Here is a 24,918-nt window from a genome sequence, read left to right as displayed (position 1 = left end):
GCCAGCCTGAGTGATTTATTGCATTTTAATTTACTGAACTGTTCTTTCACCTCTCTTCTCTGTACATCTGCTTTTGCAAGCACCTCTGTTTCATTGCCTGTAAAAGGTCACCTTGGGATGGTTATTTCCCCTTCACCTTCCAAAGGGAAAGGTAAATGAAATCTATTTAGCTTCTCTGCCCTATGACTGAATCATTTAGCTTTTCATTCTCTTCGATTGTTCCTTTTCCACCATCATGGTACTGCTAGCAAACATTCCTCTGGGCTTCCTACATCCAATGCAGCAGGAACTGGATTATTGTTCATCTTTGTAGCTTTGGTTAATTCATCCTTACCTCTCCAACAGCTCCTCTTCAGCAGTAATTTGCAGTAGACCTGTAAAGTACAAGAGTGCATAGATATTTCTTTGTCCTTTTGCCTGAATATGACCTGATCTCATATGTTCTGCTAGCTGGGAAAAGAAAAGAAACTGTCTGCTCACTGGGTACCAATGACAGAACCATAGAATCACCAAGGTTGGAAAAGACCTCCAAGATCAACCAGTCCAACCGTCCACCTTCCATCAATATTTCCCTCTAGACCAGGGGCTGTGACTGCATTACCTCCCTGGGCAGCTCATTCTAGTGCCTGAATGCTCTTTCAGAGAAGTTTTTCCTTACATCCAACCTGAATCTTCTCTGATGCAACTTGAGGCCATTCTGTCTCATCCTATTTCTAGTTAAATGAGAGAGGAGACCAACCTTCACTTTGCTACAACCTCGCTTCACGTAGTTATAGAGTAGTCAGTCTCCCCTGGCCTCCTCCAGACTAAATAATCCCAGTTCCCTCAGCCCTTCCTCATAAGACTTGTGTTCCAGACCCCTCACCAGCTTCCTTGACGTTCTCTGAACATACTCCATCAGGATGTGTGGAAAAGACACAAAGCTGCACCAGGGAATATTCAGACCAGGCATCAGCAAGAATTTCTTTAGTGTGAGGGTGATCAGATGCTTGGGACAGGCTTCCTAGAGAGATGATTGATGCCCCATGCCTGCTGTTGTTCAAGTGGCTTTTGGTTAATGCTTTTATTGATATGCTTGAACTTCAGGCAGTTGGACTAGATGATCTTTGAAGGCCCTTTCCAACTATCCTATCCTATCATATCCAAGACATATTCCATCCCCTATAGTTGAAGTCTTTAAACCACTCAAAGAGGAAGGAAATCACTGCTGGCACTGCAGAGCTTTCTTTCCACTGGGTAATGGTGGAGGACTCTGATCTTCCTCACCCATCAACTCTGGCTCTGTTTTTTCCCCCCTCTATTTACCTAGACAAGTGAAAGGATTATAACAAGAGCGCTATTTCTGCTGCTTCTAGCAGAATCTGACTTCAAGGTTAATCTGTGTAAAATGTGGCTGCTAGGACTTGTTGACACAGTCACCTCTAATTACAGAAGGCAATGCTCGTGTAATACTGAGCTTTCTGTAATTCTTTTCTCTCTTTTCATTTGCTATTTTTTGCTTATTCTTGTTCTACATTCTATTCTTGGCATTAAAAATCTCTGCTCCATTTTTTTTCAGTTTTCTTTCTGTCTTTTTTTCTGTTTTTGCTGAATTAAAAACTTAATAGAAACAGGATAAATTCTGATCTGTTAGACGTTTGATTTGTACCCAGATTTAGACATCAAGCTTGACTATGTTGTGCCCAGCAGCACTGGAACGTAGCAGCGCTTTTTTTATTAGATCACTTGGATTTGTTATTGTTTCTCTTTCTTAGCGTTACCTGTCAACATCTAAACAACAATTATTTGTTTCCTATAAATATATATTACTCCTTGTAACCACCTGACATGATACTTCCAAAGCACCTTTTCACTTCCTTTACCTTACTTCCCAATTGTCTTCTACCAGTTCCTCAGGCATTAATTATTTTCATTACTAACTGCATACATCATTTATTTTTGTCTGGAGTGTAAATCAAACCACTTTAACGTGTTCCATCCTCTGAAGTTTCCCACTGTCTAAGGTTAGCCACCATTTTTCCACCCTTGTCCTTAACACATAGAGATGACACGATCCAGCAGTAATCTGAATGAGTGGACTGATTGTACAGAGAAATTTACAGTAACTGGCAGATGTCCTATGTTTAGTAAATTAAATTAGTGGGGTTTACAGCACCCGGCAGTTCAAACGCAAAGCAACTAGACAAAATTTGTCCTCCAAAAGGTTGGTAAGGATGTTCACCTTCCTATAGCATACATACCCTTGGGATGGGGAGTGGTTTTGTGTGGCCTCTTCAAAACTCAACATCAGGTGGTGGTGAGATGGGGGTTGGCCTCTGTTCCCAGGTAGCAGTAATAGGATGAGGGGGAATGGCCTCAAGTTTGCTGGGAGGGGAGTGTTCAGGTTGAATATTTGGAAAAAAATTTTTTCAGAGCAGTAAGTCATTGGAATAGGCTGCTCTGAGAGGTGCTGCAGTCATGGTTGGAGATGTGGTCCTGAAGGATGTGGTCAGTGGGCATGGTGGACATGGGTTGTACTTGGGCTTTATGATCTTGGATGTCTTTTCCAACCTTAATGATTCTATGATTTTGTAATCCTTTGGTGCTAGTGTTCATGCCCATGGGGCAGTGTTACTCCAGCTGCAGCAAATATGCTCAGCTTAAGCACACAGTGGCTCTGCCCTCAGCAATAGAAGGCGGGCAGTGAAGACAGATACAAAGCTGGGAGTGCTGCATCTGGGAGCCAGGTGCAAATAGGAAAGAGTATTTCACTGTGATGGTGATGAGACACTGGAACAGGTTGTCCAATGAGGTTGTGGATGTCCTCTCCCTGGAAGCACTCAAGGCTGGGGTGGATGGGGCTGTGAGTAACCTGGTCTAGAGGGAGGTGTCCCTACATGTAGGAGGAGGGTTGAAACTAGATGATACTAATGAAAGTGTCAAGACTAAGCTTACACAGAAAATCTTCCACAGAGTGGTGATTAATGCAAACAGTTCCTCCTGGCTTATTCTCTGATGCCTCTTTTGCTAAATGCCACAGTCCAAATGAGAAAACAATAAATAGAGCAAGGCCAATTGTTGCACCTCCTAAAAACTTGCAATGGAGAATTAAGCTCTAGTGGTGCAGATGAGTGGAGGTAATTAAAACAACTTGGACACCTTGATAGGTAGAAAAATGGGAACCTTTCTGTCAATGAATAGTCTCAATTGGCAAAGATCTTGAAGATGACTTTCAGCCTCTACTTTTTCATCTGGGAGGATCCTTAGCAGCAAAAGGAGCTTTGTGATTGTTGACCCTCAGTAAGAATCTCAGCTAATCTTCATTTGGAATATCTAGAGGATCTGGAGACAACTGACTCTAACCTAAGCTGTCCTCAGGTGCATTTTGCAAAAGGCTCTCAGCAGAGAATGCTCACAAAGATGTCAGTAATCTTTCCAATCTCATCAGTTCTTGCTCAGGAGTCTATTAAAAATGAAAGAGCCCTGGTAAAATTAATGCAAAACACAGTTGGGAAGGAAATGAAAACTTTTCCAACAGACTTAAGGCTGCTGCAAGCATCCTGCACTTCCCTATTCCAAGGAGATACAACAGTCCTTTTAAGTGTATTTGAAGGAGAAAAGCAAAACTGTTTTCTACTTGTTTTCTCCTGTTTGTTAGTAACATAAAATGCAAATTGGATGAGGACAACATATATTGTCCTCGCTTTCGATTTTTTTTTCTTCTGAGAAGATGTGCTCAGTATTTTAACAGCACCATCTGTCACAGTAGCAAGAGCCAAGTTGCAATATTGATCTTGTCACTTTGGGGAACGCTATGATATTTAGGATTATAACTACCATTTTTCTTTCCTTCGTTCATATGTTTAGTTTGTATGTGGAACCCAAACTCAAGAAACTACTTATATCCCCTCACAGGACAAGTACTTACATAGAATCCATAAGAGAGGTTTTGTTGGGATCTGAAGAGCATCGTTTGTATTATTAACTGTTGCATCTTAATAATGTGAATATCTTAATTGGTCTATGCAATTGATGTAGTGACAACTATAGTCGCTATGAAGCAAAGATAATGGCTTCCAGTGCCCATAAGTCATTACTGGGCACAACATTTCTCTCTTTAAGAGAGAGATGATTATGCTGATGAGATTTTAAATGAAGAGCACTCAAGCTGATGTTACAAAGAAAACAGGTGCTGCATTTCTTGCTATTTTACATGTAAAGCAGTGGGTCCCTGGGAGTTGAAAGACTCTGACCACTTAGCATCAGCTGGATGTTGTTTTAAATCTGCATTTAGGCTGCCTTGGAAAACAGAAGATGCACTGTGTGGCTCATTTTTGCTACATATTCTCTGGAGAGAACCAGTGGTTGGGATTGGGTTGAAGGTGTCACGAACATGGAAAGTTTTTGGTGTATTACACTGTTTCATTTATACAAAGACTTTCAGTGGCCAATTCCTGGTGGGGAAAAGAGAATTTGTCCCATTAATGCACAAACTTCTGTACTGTTCTTTCCCTGTTTGCATTTCTGGATGCGGGTGTATCTTTCAGTACAGCTGGCAAGTCTGATGCTCTTAGGTGGTCACTCTAGGCAAAAATATTGGACAGATGGATGGAGTAGTGAAGTTTTTCAAGGGATAATGATATTTTCCAGGAATTACAAGGTTGAATACTTCTATCTGTAGCCTACTGTTGGACATGATGGACTTCAATGATATGGCAACATTTTTTTCCCTCTACTTTATAATCCTCTTTCTTTTGGTTTGGATATTAGACAAGTTTCATAACCATTAAAGTAAGATTTCACTTGGGATTTGTAGTGTTTAAGTGTCAGAATGGAAGGAAATACTATAATACAGTTTCTTCTATCAGGAATTCTACTGCTGCTGCATGCGTATCTATTCTCTGCATGCAATTTCACTCACACCTTCAAGGCAGCACATGGAGCCTATAAGAACTGTGTATTACAGGTTGTCAGCAGTTGGTATTAAGTATCTCCTCTGAAGAAAAAAAAATAGAGCTTTTACACAAAACATCAAGAGCTTGTAGTGGAATAATCCATTATAATCCTATTCTTCATTTCTGAAAGGCTTTGCAAATTGATCTCACCTAAGATATTGTCACACTATATTCAAGGCTTTGTTTTGTTCTTTTATTTGTTTCATTTCCTTTAACTTACAGAGATTTACAGAGTGGAGTATTTTTACTGGGGAAAAAATAAAATCCAGTAAATAAGCTTTGGGTACTGAACAGTGAGGGCTGGATAATCCATTCTCTGCCTCCTCATTTCACTGCCTGATTGCTCAATCCGTTGCTCATGGTATTTCATCCAAGTGCTACCTGGTGGGCAGAAGAGCCAGGTTTGCAGCCATGGAGAAATACATGCAGATGGTACATTTTGTACCATCTAGAGAGGTTGTTTTATGTAGATTTACAAGCAGTCTTTAGTAAGAACCAGACAACAACTACAGAAGATGTTATTTATGTGTGATATAGATATAGTCTGGGGCAAGGCCAGCTGCCAATATCTTCATAGTGATCATAGCGTTCCTTTGGATACTAAAGGTGATTTTTATGTAGGTGGATTTTGGCAGGGGGTTAAGCATTTACAGGAAGTGCAGTCAGGCAGTGCCCAGCCTGACTTCGGAGGGCCTGGAATCTGCTCTCCATTGATCTCAGCATCATAGTGGATGGAGAGTGTGGATGGCAGAGCTATTCAAACTCTGCTTTTGCATAAGAGAGCAGTGACAGTCAGGATGAGAATTGACATTGCAATAGCAATTGCAAATCCATTCTCCTTTACTGATGTCCCTCTGGCTCCCTGAGCCAGGCAAGCCTGGTTGCAGGTGGGAAAGGAAGCAGCAAAATACATTGCTTTGTTTGTTAGTTTGTGCTTATATGCTCCTCTGTCTTTTGGTGGTGGCAGGCAGCTGTACCATCATTACCAGCCAGCACAGAGTGTAGGGAGATTTGTTTGTATAGCAAACTTACATCCTTGGTGTCTTTCCAGGGGCAGAAAGTGGAGGAAGTAATGGACTCTCCAGGTGGGAAGAAGCTGAACTGCTGGGGAAAAAGTGGACTGGAAGGATGAGGTGACCTGAGGATGCTTGGGGATAAGGTTCAGCACAGAGCCATGGCAGGAGGAGAGCTGTGAGGAGATGATGAAAGGCTGTAGCTGGTGGATGGGGAGAGAATGATTTGTAGATAAACGAGCAGAGGAATAAAGGGAAGGGATTACATGAATCTCTGTGATCAAATAAAAGCTTCTGTGTGCTTGTTTCACTGAGAGCTACATCTCTTCCCTAGGCTGGATAGCACAACTTGCTCTTGAGAAGAGATCTCTAAAGCAAACATTGGTATTTTCACTCTTTGGATGATCAAATAGAAGAGCTACAAAAGTTACATGAAGTGTCTGATTAAAACCAAATCCCCCCAAATACCTGTGCTGACAACTGTTTCCAAATAAGATCTGTATGGCTGTATACAGCCTATGCAAACAGGGCTGTATGTGAGGAAAAAGAAGCAATGGACATCCCTGGGAAAGCAGAGGAGATGGAAGGAGCAGCAGAGATCACAAACAGGAGCATTTGGAGGTGTTCAGGGCCAGGTTGGATGGGGCCCTGGGCAACCTGATCTAGTAAATCTGGAAGTTTGGTGGCCCTGCCAGGCAGGGGAGTTGGAACTTCACGATCCTTGAGGTCCCTTCAAACCCAGGTCATTCTGTGATTCTATCTGAGTGCATAGTAATTAAGCAGCAGATTTAATCTGAGGCTCATGGGCCTGTGAAAGAAACCAGATGTATTATAGTTAAAGCATTTATATTTGTAAATAAACACTGCAAATTCAGGAATCCAATAGAACTTAAAAAAAAAAATAAATACTGTTTTGGAGATGGGGATAGATGCGGCATAGTAGATATTAATCAGCGCACTGGGAATGTGGCAAGGAAGAGTCTGTGGGGTCTGGCTTGCAGTGTGATAACTGCATCCTTTGCCTGGGCAAGAGGGTCCAAGGAGCAGCACAAGCCCAAGGCAGGCATGGACACATTTTGGGTCTGAAATCCAAAGCTTAGGGTTGCAGAGCTTTTGGTTGTAGAGGCAGCTTTCTGGAAGGGACATTTGGCAGGCAACCTATGCAATCAAAGCTTCAGAGAAAACAAGAATGGAGAGTATCTCCAAAGGTCATCTAGTTCATTCTTTCATCCGAAGGCAAAGTTTAATTATACCCATGCAGTTCCTGAGAGAGGTTACATCTTCTCTGCCTCTGTAAATTGGATGATCCAAGTTCTTTCTTTCCCTCAGATATGATGTATTTTTGGAAATCTGTGAGCCTTGCCTAGACTCTCTCCAATTGACTCACACCCTCAGCAGCCCGGGGCTGTGTACCCTACACACGACCTCCCCGGTTCCATAGAGAATCTGAGGATGGCTGGTGGTAGTGAATGTCCTTGCTGACTCCACAGATGTATTGAGTTTTTCCTATTGATTTGGAGGGAGCATCTGCAGAGATGAGTTTAATGTCATGAAGAGCTCTTTAGTTTGTGGTATGGACTTCCTTCACCGACTTGTCTCAGGGTAAAAATGAGAGCCCGTGGCAGGAGGGTTGGAATTGAATGATCTTTGAGGTCTCTTCCAACCCCAAGCCATTCTATGATTCTATATTTCTAAGAAATAATACGGCAAGCCTAAATTTGTAAGCTTGTAGAAACTGCCTCAGTGTGAAAACAGTTCAGAGAGCACTGAAAGTTAGCGCGAAGCTTTTGATAAGGAATTGCTCATTGCAGCTGTCTGCATTAGGTCGGGTCTCATTTAGCGTCTTTGTTTAATGATTCTGATGAGGGAGTAAACAGTCTGTTAATGAATTTGTGTGTGAAGCCATAAAGGGAGGAACTTTGAGTAACAGGCGGGAAAGTAAAGGCTACAGAGACACATGGAAGTGATGAACAGTCACAAATAATGGAGTTAATTTAATCTCCGAATAATACAGGTTAATACATTCGAGTGAAGTAGAGGAAGAGGATATGCTTATAAAAATCTGATGAAAAAAGACAGTCAGAAGCCTGTTACAAGGAGAATAGGTTTGCAGTGGGATGTTGCTCCCTGAAAGCAGAGAACTCCTTTGGGCTCTTCAGGAAGACATTAAACACAAGTGGGACATGGCAATTTCTCCTCTCTGTTGGTTGCTGATGACCTGCATGCTTTAATATTTGAGTATAGAAGATGAAGGGGGAACTGCTTAGTGAGATGGGATTCAAAGAGCTTGGATGTGCTGCTTAACCCAAGGGATGGAGCAGCATACAGATACAGGTTTCAACTGAGAAAAAAAAAGGGCAAAATTATTAAAAACTTCAGTTAAGAACGGGGAAAATGGAGCCATCAATTGAGCATCTGAGCTGATCCCTCGTGATGGATAGTATAGCCTGGGGCTTAGAGAGATCTACACAGTCTATGGGAAATATACACCAGGGAAAAGCTGAATTGTTGGAAAGATGGCTTAGGAGATAAGAGGTGTCATCATCATCCTTATTTTCATTTATTTTAGTTCCCCCTCATATCACTCTGACAAGAATAGCACAAGAGGAAGCTTGACATAAATGACAACTTGGCCCTATGAGTCTGTTGAGAGCAGGTTTCCTCCTCAATATCAGCCTTTCAGTCCCTTCAGCAAACAGACAAGTACAGCGATCAGACACATCATCTGCTCAGAGATTTGGATGTAAAGACTCACAGGTTTTTATTTCAGATCATTTCCTCCCATCCCCTTTATGAGCATCCCAATGTGCTGGAGGCCTGAATAATTAAAATTACCTATGTAAACAGCAATATATTCATAAACGTTTTCTTAAATGAATGTGTGCTTTCATATGTACAAGGAGAGTGAGGGAATCTGTGATTATTGCTTTCCTTTCAAAAAGTGTTCAGGTCTTTTGTCCAGTGCAGTTTGTCATGGCTTTGTTGTGAGAAAAAAAAAAAAAAGCATCACAAAAAAAATAATCTTCACTGAAATAAGAAAATGGTGTACAAAACTTAAGCTGGGCTAAGGAACCAGTAACTGGAACACAGATAGGAGCAATGTCCTTAAGTATCACGGAAACAGCGTAGCAATGCAGAGGTGAAATAGGTGTTAAGAGGCACGAGTAAGGTATGATAGATGAGGCTGTCATTGCAAAGAGCTGCATGAGGTCTTTGCCATTGGTATTGAGAGAAAAAGATGAAGGTCACATCAGAGACTAGGAATATGCTTTCCCAGGGGTAGCACAGAATGCTAAGAGGTTTTATCATTATGCCAGAGCAGATAGTTAGGCAATTAGGAGTTGTTAGAAGTTCACAGTGCACTGGATCCAAACAAGTTGCATCTCAGCACTCAGATAGAAGCAACAAGTGGAGATGAAAGCTTTGGCAGAGGTTTCCTGATCCATCTCCAAGGATGGAGTGGTTCAAGAGGACCAGAGAAAGAGGAACTAATGCAGTTTCTGTGTACTAGCAATGCTTGAGAAAAGAATTCAGTGTTAATGCAATTCATTGACAACAGTTTTACTGATAAGGGAGAAATATGTTTTGTTTCTGCCAGCAGTGATAGAAGATTGTTTGCTCAGACTCAGGAAAAGGGAATTCTTAGCTTGTAAATTTACTTGAGTTTCTGAGACATGTTGTTGCACTGGGAGACAAATGTCAAGCAAAGTCTATAATTTATCTGGCTTTCCTGAAAGTGCAGCATGCAAAATATCGATCTACTTAATAAATACACATTATCACATGAAAATGATCAAAAAATAGCTAGGAAGAATAAACAGCATCAGTAACATTGCCAGGAGATAAAAGTAAACTGAGAGTAAGTGTTCATTAAACAGTATCTACCAGCATTTGGTGGGCTCTTACAAATCCTTATGCAATGTGTGCCTTGTTTTGAGTATTAGACTTACAAATATTGTGGAGGTAAAGGGGAAGAATCTTGTCCATCGTGTGCTTCATGTTGCAGGTCAAGTTTTGTAAGGGATAGGACTGTGAAGAGTCTTTCAACACAATACATAATAAGCTTTAATCTGTGCAAAATCTTATGTCTTCCATTGGCAGAAGTTGCCTTTGAGACTCTATATTCAAGGAGCTCAGCTCTGTCTGTGCCAATTATTGGCCTCATAAGAAGTAAGGATGGCAAACCACATTGTTTCAAGCAGGACTGGAGGTGATGATATCACAAAATACTGAACAGAAGTTGAAGAATATGATGTAGTAGTTCCGGTTTTTCTCAGTGCTGAGCTCCTTCCCAAAGGAGGGCTCCCATGCTCATTTGGAGATGAAACAACAGCAATGTGCAGCATCCTGTCCTGTCCTAGATATGATGTTCTGTTTGTCTCCTTTCTAACTGTTAGAGGTGTTGCTTCAGCCCTGCCACGTCTCAGGGTTGCAGGTATGCCCTACAGTGATGGCCCTCATTTTTGCTGCTACTTGGTTACCTGCCTTTATTCCCCTGGCATTTTCTCTTCTTTTGCAGCTGTAATGTTTCTTGCAGATGACGTTTTTATTCATAGCTTTTGGAACTAAGGCCATGACAATGTAGGATCTGTTTTACAGTGCAAAGGGAGCCCGCTTTGCATGCATGCCTCCATTGCAATTCTTTGTGTTGTTACTCTACTGTGTCAAAGCAGCCCTATAGCTTTGCAACTCTCTCTCCAGGCATGCAAATAGGAATTGCAAGTGCTCAGCCTTCAGGGATCTGCATTTGTGATAATCTCCTCCTCCCATGTAATCCTCATAGCTGGAGTGCTGCTAATGTGTTTGCAATTCCTCTGTTTTAGTATTTAACTAGTAATTATTAGTGGCATACTCTTTGGGGTGATCAGACCAAAGCTGCAGAGGAAGAGTGTGACCTTGAGTTTTTTTTTATAGACAATGGAAATTAGTTGATAATGGACAACAGTAATTGGTTGGATGACAGTGCACCTCTGGAGCTGCAACACCACAATAGATCAGTGAGGCCAGGAGCTTAGCAGGATTCAGAGAAAAGGGAATTAACAAAATGCAAACAAGATGTTAAAATGAATGAAAAATGGGATAGAGGATAATACAGAGGGTAATTATAATGTAATTATATAAATATAATTATATAAGCAAGCACTGCAGCTTCATTGGGAACGCTGCATTCAGAGCTGTGCTCAGAGATGCTTGATGAGTATATTCTGAGGCTTGAACGATTGTAACACAGAGAAATCTATAACTACTGGTGTTATTTTTGTAAAGGAGACCACAGAGAGAACATCAGACCAAGACAATGGGACTCCTCAGGTGTCAGCCTCTGGGTCAGATCTAGCCCATGGAGCCCAGGGTCCTGCCAAGAATCCAATCCCCACTTCTCTGCACCCTCCTTGCATTCCCAGTGCTTGTTTGAGTTCCAATCAAACACCATGATGTTGTTATCACTCATGGAGTCATTCTTGGGAAGAATCTGGAAACTTGCATCAAAACCAAGCATATTGCTATTGCTCTGATTAGCAGTAACACATTTAAGGGAGGCTACTCAAACTCTACAATTTAAGTCAAATGTTAAGTATTAATATGAAGACAAAAGCAAAGCATCCTTCCTGTTTTCTTATGCTTTCTGAGAATTAATTCACCCTCTTGTACTTTCTGGTCAGGTATCGTCCACACTGCTGTGTTTACATGAACAAAAAGCGTTCACTGTCATCATGTTAACATTAGGAGTAAAAATAATAATAATAATAATAGTAAATTGTTGCAAAAATATTAATGTCTCTTAGCATTAGGGAGTGTACATATTGTATTTTTTTTTCTTTACAGTTTCTCCCATGAAAGCTGCATGACCAAAATCTTGTTCACTTTTCACTGTGTTTTATTTTTAATATGAAATTATAAAGTGGGAAATATATCTGTGATTTTTTTCCCCATTCCATGGTTTTATTGCTGGGACAATATTGTTTCTGTTACGGCTTGTGAGCAGTGCTTTGTATATGTTCTTAAATAGATCTGATGCATGAAATGTTTCCGTGCTTCCTCAGGCTTTGAAGTCATTACAGCTAAGTATTGCCAAGTTGGCTAAATGTCTGGGTGGATGAGTAGCTGTACTGTCAGACCTGAATATTCGAGAAGTAATAATCCATGCAAAAAGAAAAGTTAAAAACAAAAGTGTAGACTTCTTTTTTTAAAGAAATATATTTTCTGGCCTCTTTATTTCTCTTTTGGGTTTTGAGGTTTTGGTTAACATAGTCAGGTTTTTCCCTTGCTTCAAGAAGGGCAGAAACTCATGGTTTATGGCTCGCTGTGGGAGGCGGTTTGGGAATGCATTATTATTTCCTCAAGATTGTTACTAAGACAAATGCAAGAGAGGATGAGCTGTGAGACAGAGGTGTCTGGTTGGGTCTCTGGTATGGGGTGAAAGGTCTTCCAGGTGTATGGAGGCTCCATTGCCTGCGGGCTACCTTGGATGTTATTGGAGTGTTTCTTAAAAGTTTAGGATCTTGCTGCCCTGAACACTCGCTGTGCTGTAACTGTATGAGGATGGAGTCATAGCTTTGTTCTCTCCCTCCCTTCTCCTATTTGGAGGAGTTAGATCTTCTAATAACCTGTCCAATCATGCACGTAAGAACTATCCCTTTTATTATGAATGTTTTCACTCTTAGGTTTGCAAGAGTATTTTGGACCTGAGTGAAGGGTCAATAGTTCAAGATAATCCTGGAAAAGGCTGCCTGGTGCTATCCTTTAGCTGATGGCTCACTTGTCATTAGGGGATGATGTGGTCTGGGAGGAGCTGCCCTCCCTCATCCAAACACTGCCTATGTTTCCACAGTGGGTAAAGTAATTTTTGCTTGAATACTTTGTAAATGCTGGCAGACATTTGTTGTTCCTCTGAGGTGAAGAGTGAAATAAAAATTGATGCTAATAATCAACGTAATTATAAAGAATGATGCTGGAAAGACTCCAGACCTGTAAGGACTTTTCAGTGACGTTTTTAAGAGCTGTGATGTGGATTGAATGAAAGATGTGTGTCCAGAGAAGGGCAACGGAGCTATGAGGAGTTTGGAGCACAAGTCTGATGGAGGGGAGCTGGGGCTGTTCAGTCTGGAGAAGAGGAGGCTCAGGGGAAACCTCAATGCTCTCTACAGCTGCCTGAGAGGAGGTTGTGTTGAGGTGGTGGTTGGTCTCTGCTCCCAGCTAACAGCAATAGGATGAGAAGGAACAGCCTTATGTTGCACCAGGGGAGATTCGTGTTGGATAGAAGGAAAAAAATCTTCTCTGAGTCGAAAATATCTTTAAAGAACTACTGCAAAATTAAGGAACTACTTTAAAGTTGTAGGCAAGTTTGATGCATCGTGATCATGTTATTGGTAGGAGTCCCTTGCTCATTCAACTATATTAGTGCAGAATCGATACTTTCATTTAATATTTTCTGAATCATTGTCATCTTCAGTGGTACTTAATTGAATAAAACATAAGATTCACTTGAAATAGCTGCAGATACAAAGTACTGCATTTCTCAGAGGAAGAATGTTTTCATTTTGTTTAACCGAAAGCATCAGTTTATTTCCAAACATAATTGATACTGGCTTGCAAAGCATTCCTAGAGTACGTTAAATGGAATAGCCATCACAACAATACTAGATTTATGGCAGATGAGTGTAAATAGTGCAGTATTAGCTGTAATGGATTCTGGACTGTAAATACACCATGATGTCCCACTGTGGATGGATCAGGATTCTCATTCATTAATGGTAGTTCAGATGTGCATTGCTCAAAAGGAATAAAGCCCTGTGTTTTACATTATGCTCTGATTCTTTACGCAAACTACAGCTGTGCATTTTTATAATGCTGAGCTGCATGGTCAGATACAGACAAGGGTGAACCGCAGGTCCTGGGCCCATTAAGGCTATTAGTGGCCGGAACCACAGGTAGAAACACAGTGAGGTTCAGTGGAAGGTGAGTCAAACTTTAGCCAGAAAAACTCAGTAATTGCAAAGATGCTGTTGAGGAATAAAGAGCTACGTGCTGGGCAGATGGCAGGCAGAATATTCTTATTGAGACTATAAATTATTTTCAGCAAGGTACATTCTGTTGGAAGCATCTCCAGCCCAAAGCAAGGGAGAACCGTGGGTTGTTCAGCTCCTGGAAGCTGCTGAAATACAAACGTGTGATAAATAAATAAATACATATACACACATAAAGAAGAGATTGTTTTTCTTACAATGTCATTCCAATGAATTCCCAGTATGCTGACTATATTGATTGTATGTCCATGTGTCATGGGATTATTTCATGAATAGATGTTTTCCAGTTTCGACTTCAGCTCACAGGAATGGATTTTCATTTATATTGCCTGCATTGCACTTCTCTGACTGTGCAAGGAGGTTTTAAAATGGATGTGCCTTGCACTTTCAGCCACTTACAGTGCCACTTACATCCACTTTACAGAAGCAGGGTAATGTCAAGGAGCTTTAGTGCCTGGCAGAAGAAGATGCATAGGTCTGTGCCAGGATGGAAGCTGTACCAGTCTTTTAAAGCAATCAAGTGTCTTTGATTATAGACATTTAAGCCTCATTTACAGTGTAAAATCTGATGAAGATACTTACAATCTTTGTTTCTTGAAAAAAGCTTCCTCCCAGGTAAATCAACTGCCCCTTCCTCGTGGAAGGAAAATCATGGTGAAGAAGGGTTCTGGTACCCAGGATAGGCTCCTTCAGCAAAAAGCCTTTGTGTTTCAGAAGGATATATTCTACCATCTGTGTTTGTCTCCATTTCTGTTAAGTTTAACAAGGCATACTCTTAATAGGGATAAAATTAAATCTCTAAAAAGGTAGATTTAACGTTAACTACTTGGAATACTGTAATAGCGTTGCTAAAAATTATGGCTGTGGTAAGAAAATTATAGTGCGCAGTTTATATCTATCATGACCACATGGGTAAGCCAGCAGTTTCGTGTCTAAAAGGTAACTCTTGCATCACGACCATGTTGTTCTGTTGTTAATACAACTGAAGTGAAGTCAGTTTCAAGAGAATACTGAATTAAAGCTTTCTTTCTAGACCATAACTGACTACATTACTACTGGTGTAATTCTCAGTCATGTACAGCCCCGTTCCTGGCATCTATAAAGGGAATAAGCTCTGCTGAAAGTAGATTAATTTGTTTTGGAATGCTTGCCTCTTGACTTCACTTCTGGACATAATTAATAGCTTGATTAGGATTTTCCTATTAGCTTGACTTTTCTTTGACTACTGGAAGGGCCAGAGCGATCAGGCAAAGTATTACTGAGGCATCCTGTCCATTAAAGCTTTTTACAGTCACCTCCCTTTCCTGCAGCTCAGATTTACTGGCAAACATGAATGTGTGTACTTTTCCCATCAATCTATTATGCTTTCTTCTCGTATTTCTCCTTTCGGAGAAGCTGTTACTTGTTCTGATATCACCAAACTACAACATGAGGTGAAATTGCTGGTTAACCCAGCAATTCAGTGCTTTGGATTACTTTATAAGGCAGATGGAATTGATTTTTTTCCACTGGCCAACTTCTATTTCCACTATTCTGGGCTCTTTTAAGTGTAAGCCTGAAATGTCCTTTTCAGCAGCCACTTCCTACAGCAACAGAAGTCTTGATCTGTGGAGGAGAACAAGAGAAATGAAAAGACTGCTGATTCAGTGAATAAATACAGGCCTTAAGCTGCCTTATTATCCCTAGAAAATGCACCCAAAAGACAAGTCTTTGGGTAATATTTGCAATAAAGTGCCAGCAGTGTTCTCAGGTATGATCAAATCTGTCCTCATCTTATTTAAAAAGTCTGATCTGCTCTACGGAGCGTGCAATGATGGGTGTTGCATCTTCTCTTTTGCAGTATGAGTTCCTGTGTGGCGGTGAGACTTCATAGGCTCTCCTAATTCAATCACAATTGTGAATATTTTGCAGGTAGAGCTAAATGCAGACCCAGAGCTTTCCAGAAGATATTGGTTGTTGCAAAGTCTGTGCACAGCCAAGCACATGATGTGATAATGGGTCAGTGGCTGGGCTTGATGATCTCAGTTGTCTTTTCCAACCTTTATGGTTGGACTTGCTATTGCTTACTACTGCTGACATTTAGGCAACAGGTTTTTAATCTCTTTTGCATCTCTTGCAAGTAGGCAATAGGTTGGGTTAATAGAAGACTTTGCTGATGCCTGTAAGCTAAAGTGAACTCAGTTTTTGTATCTTTGTTTGGCATTGTTGCTATACTGCAACATATTTAGGCAATTGCTTGTGCCACTTGCAAAGGCAATGTGTCTGATTCATATTTAAATAAATATGGGGGGCATATCATATATGTGTAATTACAGAGACCTGTGAGTTATGTGAAGGAGATGTGCATTAACTATTTTATTCCCACAGCAGGGGAATGACGCTCAGTGATCTTTAAGGTCCTTTCCAACCTAAGCCTTTCTATGAAGCTATGAAACACAACACTTGTAAAATGAATGTACGTTATATGCATCCATCTACTTAACAGCATCAGTGTTTTACAGAATTCCATTACTGAAAGAATACAGATCATGTTGTAGGTTCAAGTATTTTTTTTTCCCTTCTTTTTCTTTTTGTTTAAAGCTGCTGGAAAAGTAAATGAAAAATAACAACCATTGCAAAGAAAATTGTGCTTCATAAAGCAAATGTTTAAAAAGCCACTTGCTCCAGCTGTGGCTTTTATGTACGAGGATCTCTCAGGCAATTGTATGTGCTTACATAAGATGTCTTTCACAACATTTACATTTAAAGCAGTCATCATCTTATATGCAGATCATTTATACACCCTATAAATCACTGTTGTAGCTAGAAATATAGAAACAAACCCTTCCACTCCCTTCCAAAACAACAGCCAGAAAGCACCTGTGCTGAAGCAATGCGGGAGGGGGGGACTCAGCTATATCCAAAAAATAAAGGAGATGGGGAAATGGAAAATCAATCCTTGAGATCATGGGGAGCAAAAATAGTAAGCCAGACTGTGAGGAGGAAAACTCTGAAAAACCAATTTGGAGACGATTCACAGCTGGCACAGAAGCTGGGTCCTCAGAAGTCCCTTGCACAGATAAACAAGCGAGGAAGAGGCATCTGTTGTGTTACAGCTGCCAAGGTCACACCAGCAGGAACGGAGAGAGGGGAAGGGAAGAACCAGCAGTACTGTCCGTGCTCCTCGCAGCAGTAACACGGTGCCAAACTGCTATGGCACTGCTAATAATGTGCCTTTGGAGTTGTGATGGTGTGTTAAAATATAGGTGCTGGCTCAAAACTAACTCCACAGATGATCAGAAATAATGTTATTGAAAAACTGAAGTAGAAAAGTCTGACACTCGGTACGCCCGCTTGATCTTCGGGATAAGCAAAGCAAAGAGGAGACGTAGTACAGAAGTGAGTAGGGCAGAGGCACTGGTCATGCTCCCCAGAGATACGCTCCAATTTAGGCAGGGAAGTGCCATGCAAAATAGCTCTAAGCTGCACACAAGCGAGCAGGCTTCTTCACAGCTTGCCTCCTAGCACTGTCTCATTTGTTTACCATGAACTGAGAGATCCTGGAACTTGCTGCAGCAGCAAGAAGCAGAAAACAGCAGAATACTGTGGAGCGGATAAATCTGTTATAACCAATTTAAACCACACTTCCATGCCCAAGTTAAAAAAAATGCACCTCGGAGAAGCTTCTGTAATGCGCAAAAAGAGGCAACACTACAGGACTGTTCCATAGACCGGTAAATTATTCTTGCCATGCCCCTTGTCTCTCTGTCCTCTGCTCCAAATAGAGGAAGACTGTCTCAGATAACTTGTAGAAACATTTTTATGTGCTCTCCTTGTAGAAACAGATATTCATTGATGTGCATAATTGGTGGCATTGACTAGATAAACTGGTTTTGATCTGTTAAAGGAAAATGCTACATCAATTGCTTTCTTAACGATCTTGGTAATGGGTAATGGAAACGTGATGTATTTTTATCTGTGACTGTGTTCACAGTCTGTTATTGCCTCTAGCACACTCAGAAAACCTTTGAAGTCTTGGAAGCCATCTGAGTGCATCCCCAAGCCACTCAGTGGAACCTCGAAAGAGTCAACTGGACATAAAGACTCGCTTGTCACTCTCTCTTGGTAGAACAAACATGTTGGAGACAACAGGAGAGGGGTGGCGGAGCAAGGCTGGTGCAAGATAAAGTTAATTAATGCATATCCTCATCAACAAACTGCGCTTTCAAAACAAAATTAATTTCTCCCTCTCCAGAGCTTATTCAGACAAACACGGAGCAGAGACTTCCAGAATGAACAGTTGGTATATCTTGCTGCTTTTCTGTGAGGATGTGAGGGAATGGCTTTAAGCTGCGGCAGAGGAGGTTCAACTCCTTAACGATTCTGAGATGGCCTCTAAAAGCATGAAATCCTAAACAGAGAGTTTTTTTAACTGTGCAACCCTTCTGGTTTGACTATGATCTCCAATAGGATCTATAGGGGATATGCCATTGCTTTTCTGGTTGGTGATATTTTGTCACTGGGACTGCAAAGAGTCAGTTGGTCACCAGCATGACTTGACATATCTGCAGAACCATAGTAATGCTATGGGCAGCCTGCCTTGCACAGACTCATCCCTCTCATTCCCCACTCTTTGACATCCTCTAGAAAAGTTGGAGCAGTGGGAGAATAAGATAGCTGCAAACGTATCAACTCAAGACTTGGAGACTTGGAGCTGTCAGGAGGTCGGGTCCCCATCCTTCTATCTCCCTGCTGGAAAGCAGCACTGCTTTCTACTGAGCACAGCTCACCTTGTATTCTGTGAATGTGTTTTGATCCGAGCTACATCAGTCACCTTTCAAATGTCTGAACGTTAAAATCCATGCCTACAACATTTTTACATGCTCCTCTCACCTTCTCCTCGTGGGTGTCTTTGCTGGCAGTCTGTCTCTCTTACTGAGTTGTCGCACTAACATCTGCTACCTCCAAAACACTGTATCCTGAAAACTATAGCTTTTAGGGCTTCTTTTCCTTTGTAACCTACCTGGGAGTATGTTTTTACATTGCTGCAGGTTGCCAGAGTACTTTCTTGGGCCATGTGTCTTCCCTGAGCTGAAAGCAAACCAATGGCAAGTAGTCTGTGCTGAGTGTGGAGCTCAGAGGGACTGAATGTACAAAGGCAGATCGTCTGGTGTGTTCTGCTGGAGGCAGCACATTACAGCATCCCAGGTACTAATGGGTTAGCCCCACTAAAAAGTAAAGTAAAAGAACTCTTTGCCTGGGATCTGGTCTTCATCTGTAGAGGGGAGAGCATTAGCAGGCTGTAGGAAGGTGTAGTTAATCAAGTAGGATTCATTTCTACCCATTCTGCCCACTGGCTTCGACTTCCTTGATGTTGTAATGAAGGGGGGATTAATAACCTGGTGTGATATAGCCAAAACCCTAGGCTTCAAAGGAGCAGAAGGGCTCTGCATCCAATAACTCTACCTGCTGCTGCTGCCAGCTTATTAATGTCCTTGCTCAGTCTCAGCTCCCTCCAACTGATGTGTGCAGCTGGCAGGCTCCCTGTGAGCACAGGCTGCTCTTGGATCTGCCCTCTGTAACACACAGGGGCTGGGAATGCTCTGCACTGACACTGCTCCTGCAAAGGGGCTGCTCTGCACTTTCCCTAGCATACTTTGCTGTAATGGCTGATAAGACACAATCCTTACTGTGTTTTGGCTACCAAGACTACATTGGTCATCCAGTCCAACCACAATCCCATCCCCACCATGTCTACTAACAGTGTCCCTCAGTGCCACAGCTCTACGGTTCTTGAACACCTCCAGAGAGGATGACTGCACCACCTCCCTGGGCAGCATGTGCCAATGCCTCACAATTCTTCCTGAGAAGAAATTGCCCTAATATCCAGCCTTCATTAACAGGCATGGAGTAATCTGCTCACACATCAGCAGGGTGAAGCCATGCAGTGTGACCTCCATGCTATGGTAGGGCACCAACTTTATTGGTTGGCTGAATCTTATGAGAGATTAATTTTCCCCTATTACAGGGTGAGAAATCTGCCAACCCCAGCAGATGACTCGTGGCCATCTAAAGGGATGAGACCCCCTGTACAGGCAGGGAAGGCAGAGAGGTACCGCCATGCAGAGAGACCAGTGAGCTTCAGTAGCACTGGAATAACTGTGCCAAAACACTCTGGCATGCAGTGAGAACACTCAGTCATAATGCACCTATGTAATGAGGTTAAGCCATATGCATTTGTATAGCAAACTGCTGGACTAATTAGCACAATTAACTTCCTATGTGCTTAACAACAAGGAAAAAAATAAACCTATAATGTAGGTCTGGCCATTTCCAGAGGTAGTAAAAACCATGTCTTACATTGCTGACTGCAGAAGAATTCAGTATGCATGGAGAGGGCGTGCAAGGGTTAACAGAGGATAACAGACACAAGGAGATATATACATCTTTTCAGTGAAGGCATAGTTTAAGTTCAGTAATTGTCTTGTTTGAATTCCTCTTGGGAAGAAAGACAGCAAAAGTGTGTGGAGTAAAGGGAGACTCCGTTCCTGCCCACAGCAGGTGGGAAAACAGACCAAGGCAAGTGAAAAACTGGTCTACTCGTACAGCCCTTGAAAGTAATTCTGTTCATATGATTGGGGAAAAATACCTGAGTGGGAGTAACCTCACTATAAACATATTGTGACTAAACCTATTGGGACTAAAGAGAACCCAGTAAGAGGTTGACACAAGCTGTTAGATTGAAGTGTGAATTACTGCTTCTTGCTGGAGAGGTGCTGTTCACTCCTCTAATGAGCTGTTCCTGGATGCAGGAATGGGATCTGGATGGCAGCTGGGACCAGGTGAGGTTGTCCAGTTTCCTACCAGCACAATTATACATTGCAGGCTTTTTGTGTTGTGGTTTCTATGAGCTGGTGTTCTATGTGATGGTGGAAACACGGGAATACTTTGTGGGGGCTGGAAGCTGAGCTCTAGCAAAGCTCAGCTGAGCATCAAATTCACCCCGAGTATAAGGAGTGATGGCATCCAGCAGAGCCGTGGATTGCATCCAGTGGAGTTCATGGTTAATGCAACCTGGTAGCATTACCAGCAATGTAACATTACGGGTCAAATGAAGCGTAATCGCTTGCTGGATAAATACCCTGATATTCCTTAGCTGGTGATTTGCAGACTCAGCACAGATCCCAGTTATCACTCCTGAGAGGACACTGAGTTTTGTCCTACAGCACAGAGCAGGGCTGTGGGCTGGTTGCAGGGTGTGTGGGGGTGGAAAGCAGCACTGTGGCAGCATCAGGGTGCCCGATGTGGAGGTGAATGTGGGGCTGTATTAATCCTTGTCCCATTTACAGCATCCTTCACATCGCCCCAAGTTTTTACATGGGCAGAGCAATACCTGAAGTGTGCCTTATGTATGACAGCCAAGGCAGGAGGGCTGGGAAGGTCTGTTTGTGAGTAGAGCTCTGCTACGCTGGGGAGAGAGCTCGGACAAGTGCAGAACAGAGCACAATCCTGTGTCTCACACACCCCGTGGGCAGTAAGAGTCATGCAAAGTGACCCCATCCCATTAGGGACGTAGAGAGGACCGGAGGATGGGGCGTGAGGAGGGGGTGCTTAGAGCACCTGCTCTCTCAGCATCCCATCGGTGGCAACCCGCGTTCCCGAAGCATCCTCCAGACCCAACCGGGAGCGCGCATCCACCGCCGGGACCCAGCGCTGTACCCGGCGGGCGGCACAGTGAGCGGGGGCGGCGGGGCATGCGCAGCGGCGGGGGCTGCCGGTGGGGAGGTGCGGAGCGCGGAGCGCTGCTCTGCCTCCCGGCTGCCCGTCGCCGGTTGCCAAGCAGTTATCATTGTTTCTGTGACGATTGCAGAGGCTGTTGCTAATTGAAGGAGCCCCCACAGCATCCTTCTCTCTCTGCTCTTGCTTTGATTTTTAGAGGCTCAAGAGGGAAGCCAGCCAGGCTAGAGATTTTTTTTTATTATTATTATTATTTTCTATTTTTATTTTTGCATATATATATATTTTATATATATATATATATATATATACATTTGTTTTTGATTTTGCCGGGGGTGGGAAATTTCTCAGCTGGTGATTTAAGTGATGGACTAGTTACTCATCCCTCCAGTCTTTGTGTGTATGTGTGTGTGCGCGCGCGTGTATGTCTGAGCACACGCAGACCAGCTCACACTCACACACACACACACACACACACACATTCAAATCCTGGCTTGCCACTGCGGTGGGCACAAATAGGTGAGCATGACTACAGCCAAGGAGCAAAATGCATCAGGGAAACAAGCCCAGCAGCAGGATCAGGTAACGCTTCTTTTCCTCTGTTACAAACAGATACGGATTTGCGTTGTGTAGCTCGGTGTTTCTTGTCTGATCTTTCAGTTTGATTTTATGGCTGTGTGCGTTCCTAAAATGATTGGCAACTGAGTCACCAGTCAGTGGCAGGAGGAAAGTGCTGTGCATTTGGGCTCAAGGTCTGCTGTCGGTGTGTGTGGAGGCTTGGGAGGATTGGGGGGGGGGGAGGACAGGATGGGAGGTGAATTGTGCTATTTTTATCTGACTGTACCTCTTCCACCGGGCTGCAGGACATTGCTCCGTATCTCGGTCCCTACATGTGTGGGGCAGAGTGCTGGGATAGAGGCCCCTTCTTGCTGCAGGAGGGTTACGGTCACTCTGCAGGCAGATGGAACAGTGCAAAAGTGGGGTTCGTCTCCTGACTTTGTGCGGTACTTGCTGGGATTTTGGGGGGGGTGACGTTTCCTCGGAGGGATGCCCCAGGGGACAGCATGTGCTGTCAGTGATGGAGGGCCATGAGGAGGTACAGCTCCTATGGACCTGATGGAGAACTGCAGTGCTTACACCGTATCTGAACTGAAGTCTTTTTTTCTGGCTTATATTAGGTGCCCTTTGTGTTTCTATAGTGGTGGAAAAGTTAAAGACCTAATTTCCTCTGCCATGCCTGTTTGTCTGGGGTTGGATTATATTTTTTATGTGAGCATTTCTATTTAACGGCACTTAACCCAGACAGGATGAAGTCTAAACTTTCCCTGTCAAAACAAGAAGAAAACAGCAGGGAAAAAAGAAAAGGGACGCATCCTCAGCTGTAAATGGCAGATACGGTTAGAGGTGGTAACACAAGGGACAGCAAAGGTGCTTTGGAGTCCCAGTGTCCCCGCACTGCCTGCGGGAGCACAGAGCATCCGTGTCTCCCCATCGTCCTTCCCCAAACACTGAAAGTTCTCTGCTCTCCTCTTTGGTTAGGACAGCACGGGAGGATAATTTAAACAGATCTCTCAGGGCTCAAATTAATTCTTAAAATAGTTCCTCCTGACTTCGTGGGCTGAAAGCCTCACACATCGGTTATATATGTGTGTGGTTTTTGGACTTGATCTTCTTAGGGAAATAACAAAAGGAAAAGCGTGGGAATTCCTAGGGCACCCTCAAAGCACAAGCAGCATCATAAATTCTCCATTGGCACGGTGACATTTCACTAATGGTCAAGGCAGGCTCGAGGGCTCTGTTGAAACAAGAGGAAAACAACTTTGGTACGGAGGGTGAAGAAACAGTGGCTCTAACTGATCTCACCTCTGCTGAGCCCCACTGCTACTGGAATACTGATCTCTGTGTGCTGCTCCTTGCAGTCAGTCTGGCTGTGTTTCTGGGAGGAAGGGGTGCACGGCAGCCTTTGCTGAACAAAGAGGGCTTCTGCAAACCGAGTAGAAGTGTCAGGTTTGGTAACTCAAGGAGCACGGGTTGGTCGCCCTTTATAAAGGAGCACAGCTTTTATTGCAAGTGGTGTTACCTGCCAAATGCCATCTTTATGCTGGTTTGCCACTGCTTTGCTGCTTCACACTTCCTCTGTGAAGTATAAAATGCCCAGAAAGGATCCCTAGTATTACTCAGAATGTTGACTGGATGCATTTTATAAGTGATTGAGTCGCAATTATACCCATACGGTATTCTTAAATAGTCTGAAAGTACATACTCTCTCAGCTCTGTTCCAGCTTGAACATGAAATAGAGCTATCAGGCATATATAAATATCAGTGATATTGATGAATATTAATGTTTGGGTCTACAAGCGACTTTGCACTTTGCTCGCTCCTATACATCTTTCTTCCTTTCCTAAGTATGTTGTTAGTAAAATGGTTTTTACAGTGGGATGTTGAATCTAATCTGTGTCCATTGATTTCTGTGCACTTTCATCTTCTAACACCAAGCACAGATCTAAACCTTTATTCTATTTGAAACAGTTCATAACTAAAAAAAGGCTCTATCCAAATTCTATTTCCAGCCGAAAATTGCCTTCTGTGTTTCAAGGATTGCCAAGGTTCTTTTCTTGCATAAAAATGGTCAAGAAATTGAAATATGTCTTTGGGAGAAAATCAGACACAAAGTGCTGGTCTGTAGAGGACCGAGGCTTCAGAAGCAGCTGCTGCTGTCATAGAGAGATTGTGACCATCCCTTTTCAGTGTCCCTCGCTGTGACATCCTTGGGATACAGAGGCAGGCAAATAGCACGTTGGTTGTATCCTACCATGTTAACCCAAGCAGAAACTGGGTGCAAAAGATGCTGTAGGAACAGGGTGGGAAATGTTTAAAGAACATCTGCAGAAGTGCTGTGGGCATAAATTAAACATTTAATTTGGAGCCATGCGTTTGTGCAGAAATGAAGGCTCTGCCCTGAGATTTGCAAACACAGCGATAGAAGATTATTAAGATATGGATGTAAGCAATGCACTGTCTAACCTGCTTGAAGCCAGGGAATAAGCATCCTTTTCTTCCCTTTGTTAGAGAAAAGCATTTCTGTAGTTTCCTCCTGATAAGCAACGCTGCCCACCTGCAAGCCAGTTAAACTATCTGGAATTTTAATCATTTGTCTCCATGCCTTTCAATTTCACGGTGCTGAACTTCAAGTCTTTTGGGCATCACGAGCCGAAAACATCCTGTAAGAT

At 42.6% G+C, this 24,918-nt stretch overlaps 1 protein-coding gene across 5 annotated transcripts in view; it reads left to right on the top strand.

Annotated features, from left to right (window-relative positions):
• The window catches only part of DPP6 (dipeptidyl peptidase like 6), a 447,472-nt gene that overhangs the window by 214,855 nt on the left and 207,699 nt on the right, over window positions 1–24,918 (top strand). The window contains exon 1 of one of the 5 annotated variants that reach the window (XM_072328924.1): window positions 22,078–22,269. The exons of the other annotated variants lie outside the window; for them this stretch is intronic. Within the exon in view, the coding sequence (XP_072185025.1) occupies window positions 22,213–22,269 (57 nt within the window). The 5' untranslated portion in view covers window positions 22,078–22,212. Of the gene's footprint in view, window positions 1–22,077; window positions 22,270–24,918 lie in introns of those variants that run through there. 5 annotated transcript variants of the gene reach the window in all.

The sequence above is a fragment of the Excalfactoria chinensis genome, chromosome 2, assembly GCF_039878825.1.
Source record: "Excalfactoria chinensis isolate bCotChi1 chromosome 2, bCotChi1.hap2, whole genome shotgun sequence".
Classification (NCBI taxonomy): domain Eukaryota; kingdom Metazoa; phylum Chordata; class Aves; order Galliformes; family Phasianidae; genus Excalfactoria; species Excalfactoria chinensis.
This window is presented reverse-complemented; position numbering and strand designations above follow the sequence as displayed.